Source organism: Dipodomys ordii, unplaced genomic scaffold, assembly GCF_000151885.1.
Source record: "Dipodomys ordii isolate 6190 unplaced genomic scaffold, Dord_2.0 Scaffold77, whole genome shotgun sequence".
Classification (NCBI taxonomy): domain Eukaryota; kingdom Metazoa; phylum Chordata; class Mammalia; order Rodentia; family Heteromyidae; genus Dipodomys; species Dipodomys ordii.
In genome coordinates this window covers 5459083-5462880 of record NW_012267293.1, presented here as the reverse complement: position 1 = coordinate 5462880, position 3798 = coordinate 5459083, and the positions used below count along the sequence as shown (strand labels likewise).

The 3798-nt window shown below is 52.8% G+C and overlaps 1 protein-coding gene and 1 pseudogene across 1 annotated transcript in view; one reads left to right on the top strand and one right to left on the bottom strand.

Annotated features, from left to right (window-relative positions):
- Positions 1-1030, bottom strand: part of LOC105991804 — a 5816-nt pseudogene extending 4786 nt beyond the window's left edge.
- A 1432-nt stretch (positions 1031-2462) lies between these two features.
- The window catches only part of Acat2 (acetyl-CoA acetyltransferase 2), an 8902-nt gene continuing 7566 nt past the window's right edge, over positions 2463-3798 (top strand). The window contains exons 1-2 of the mRNA XM_013024529.1: positions 2463-2544; positions 3044-3189. Of these exons, the coding sequence (XP_012879983.1) occupies positions 2490-2544; positions 3044-3189 (201 nt within the window). The 5' untranslated portion in view covers positions 2463-2489. The remainder of the gene's footprint in view (positions 2545-3043; positions 3190-3798) is intronic.

The following is a 3798-nucleotide window of genomic DNA, read 5'->3' as shown; positions in this document are numbered from 1 at the left end:
TCAATTGAAATAAAAGTAACCCAAGTTATCTGAATGATGCAGGTCACATGGACTTAGGCAGACAAAATCTCCACAACTGTCTACTGCAATGTACAGGTTGAATCCTATCACTTGCAGCCTAGTGTCAATCATACTAAGTTAACACTCAACTGTCAGGTTTTAACTGCTTCTTTGATGAAATAGGATGCTAGACTTTGAATTTTAGATCTTTAACCATACCATGAAACACACACAGATCAATTTTCATGTATCACCTTCAATCCTATTGAAACCTTTGAGCTTCACTTGGATAAGATGTTAAAATCCTTCAAAACACACACTTCAAACTCCCAACTGTAATCAAAATGATATATTTTTACTAATAAGTCACTTATTTGGTTATCTCTAAGACTCATTTTTTTTGGGGGGGGTCCGGTCATGGGGCCTGAACTCTGGGCCTGAGCGCTGTCCCTCAGCTCTTTAGCTCAAGGCTAGAACTCTATCACTTGAGCCACAGTGCTACTTCCTAAGACTCATTCTTTTTAGCACACTCAATCCATTGTGACACAAGAATAAGTCACTAACAGCTCCTTTCAAAGGCCAAAAATTTCCCACCATACCTGTCTAATTTGGTCCAATTCTCAGGGTCTGTGATAACCACTTGCACACCAAGTTTCATTTTTGTTTTCGGCTGGCTGAAGTCAAGGCAAGCAATTTTTGCATTAACTATCCTCTTGGGCATGCCTGTAAATAAACATAATGTAAGGTAACTATAATAATGCTATGGTCCATGAAATGCAGCTACTTTCAGATCAAAATAGAACAGAGCAAAAATGCAACATTACATACAAATACAATTTAACTTGTAATTCATTACATTAAACCTTAAGGCACTAAGGACATGCAACCTCCTATTTTCTGTGCTTATGTTAGAGAGGATATTACTGTACACAAACCACAACAAAGGCATTTTTATACTGTAGTAATTTAATTCCAAGACCTTACCCTGGGATCCCACCACACAGTTGAGTGCATAGCCATTGACCAGCATGCTTTCTGTTTGACTTCTCCCATGAGCTTTCAAGAATATTAACAGAAGTGACTGGATAGCGTGGCTGGCCTCATGAGTCTGTCTGTGTACTTAATAGCAAGCATGGCATCCACTACCATGTTGGAGAAGAAATCACCATTTCTTGTGAATAGTTAAGGATAAGGAGACTCTCAATGAAGGAAGGGCACACATTTAACACCCCAAGCAATTCTAGCCCTATTTGCTCCATAGTTCTGGGCTGGCCTTGAACTCTCCATCTTCCTACCTTTGCTTTTTGTTGTGGCATAAAAATTAAAGATAGAATATTTGATTTAGGTCCTTAGGCCATGCAAAAATTAAAAGCCTGTGCTTATCAATAATGGATGATTTTGTAACTTTATTTTTGTGGTTATAAAATTTAAGTTGTAAATCCACTTCTATCACTCCCATCTTTGGTTCTATTCCCCAAGTTTCCCGTCAACAGTCCTAGGCAGAGGGCCCTGGCAGAAATTGTAATAATCTCTGGAGTAAACCTTGGCCAGAATGGACAAAACTCAACTGAGCAAGCTTAAGCTTTCCCCCTTCCCCCTTCAGGTCAAAAATGCTTAAAAGCTGACACAGGCTGGCACTCAAGGCCGAGCCCTGAGCTCCGACCTTGGGCACGGCCCTGATGCGTCAGCGCTTTGTTCTTCCGCTCAAATAAAAGTTTGTTTAAACCTCAACTCATCAGTGGTTTGGGGTCCTGGTGTCTACTGATGCCTGGGCACTCGAGGCCTTTCAAGTACCAGCATGTCACCAAGCTGGTTACAAAGAATTACCTGTTACCCAACCTGCTATGGTGTTATTTGCTACCACCGTCTTCGATTCGAGTCACTTTTACACACCTCGTGTTACCTTCTCCTCCGAGGAATGCCGGGAAGGCACAGGCAATGTTAAGAGTTTAACTTTTCTCCTAACACCATGTTCAACCTTTACCGAGATCAGTGGGCTGAGCAAACAGTTCTGATAGGGAAATCTCCAAGTTAAAAGAAAACACCGAACTTTGAAACCCGTGCGGATAAAGATCGAGGCGTGGGGAGGCTGTGCAGCCGAAGGCTCGCCGGTCGGCCTGCACCCGAGATCTGTGTCCTTTGTGGGTGGGCCTGCACCCGGAGATCTGTCATTTGCGGGTGGGCCTGCACCCCCAGACCTCCGAGCCGGTCATCTAGAGAGGCTCCCCACCCCGCACTCGTACCCGAGGCCCTGGTCCCAAGGCCGCAGCGCCCCGAACCCCAGGCCCCAGGGCCCCGCGGGCGCCCCGCCCACTCCACCCCCAGCCCAGCCGTCCCTGCGCCTGCACAGTGGGGCTGAAAGTGAGCCGCCGCGGGGCGGGGCGAGCGTGGGCTCCGCCCCCTGGCGGGGCCGTGCCCTGCGGTGCCCGGTTTTATCTCGCCCGCGGGCTGAGCTAGGCACACTTGGAGTCGGAGGCGGGCGCGGCAGGATGAATGCAGGCTCCGACCCCGTGGTCATCGTCGCGGCAGCGCGGACCGTCATTGGTGAGTTGTCCGGCTGCTTTAGCCCTAGCCACCTGCCCGCTCAGCAAGCGCGCTGCGGCCGGGGCCCACGTCCGGGAGGGCCGGGGGCCGAGTGAGGGGCCGCCGCGGGACCTCCTGACCTAGGACTCGGGGAGCACAGCTCCGGCGCCTCCAGGTCCACGCGCCACGCCCCCTTCTCAAGCCTCCGGCCCATTCCGCCACTCGGGCTCTGATTGGCTGGCTGCGATACATCCACTGGGCCACCCGGCTATTTCATTGGCTGGCATAGGGAAGCGCCCTCTCGATAGACCTCTGATTGGCTGTCTAAGAGAGGCGGCTCGGGTAAGCACCCCCAGTCCGCCTGAGGTGGCCCGCTGGTCCCTGGTGGGCGTGACGCGGGCTCGGCGACCGCGGCCTTTGAGGAGCTTGGTGCAAATCCACCCGGCCTGTGTCGCGCCGCCCCGGGCGGGCGCTCGTCCTCCGGCCGCAGATAACTAGGCCTCCCACCCTTCCCTTGTAGGCTCCTTCAATGGCGCCCTGTCCACCGTGCCGGCCCACGACCTGGGCGCCACCGTCATCAAGGAAGTCCTGAAAAGGGCCGCGGTGGCTCCGGAGGAGGTGTCCGAGGTCATATTCGGCCACGTCTTGGCCGCAGGTAACTCCTCGGTGAGCCCGCCGGCGGTCAGGTTCCAGTCACGGCCGCACGCCCGTGCGCACGCGTCCCCGGTGGCCCTGCCAGCCTGCTCCCCGCCTCAGGCTCGCTTGCTGCTAGTTTCGTGCCGGTCTGCCTGGGGCTTGAACTCGGGGCCAGGCACTGCCCCTGAGCTCCCACACCCCTACTTCTGCCTTTTTGGTGCTCCTGGGCGGGCGATAAGAATCTCATGGACTTTTCTACCAGGCCGGTTTTGAACCACGGTCCTCAGACCTCAGCCTCCTGAGTAGCTGGGACGATAGACAGGCATGAGCCACCCCACTGACACCTGACCAAGACTGCAGCTTGAGTCTCCATGTACAATGTGGGTAGTGAGCCTAACGGGCAGCATCCCGGCATCTTGGTGCATGTGGGGACTTTCTGAAAACTGTCAGAGGTGCCGGGCGCTGGTGGCTCACGCCTGTAATCCTAGCTACTCAGGAGGCTGAGATCTGAGGATCGCAGTTCAAAGCCAGCCCGGGCAGGAGAGACCGTGAGACTATCTCCAATAAGCCACCAGAAAACCGGAAGTGGCGCTGTAGCTCAAGTGGTAGAGCGCTTGCCTTGAGCTGAAGAGCTGAGGG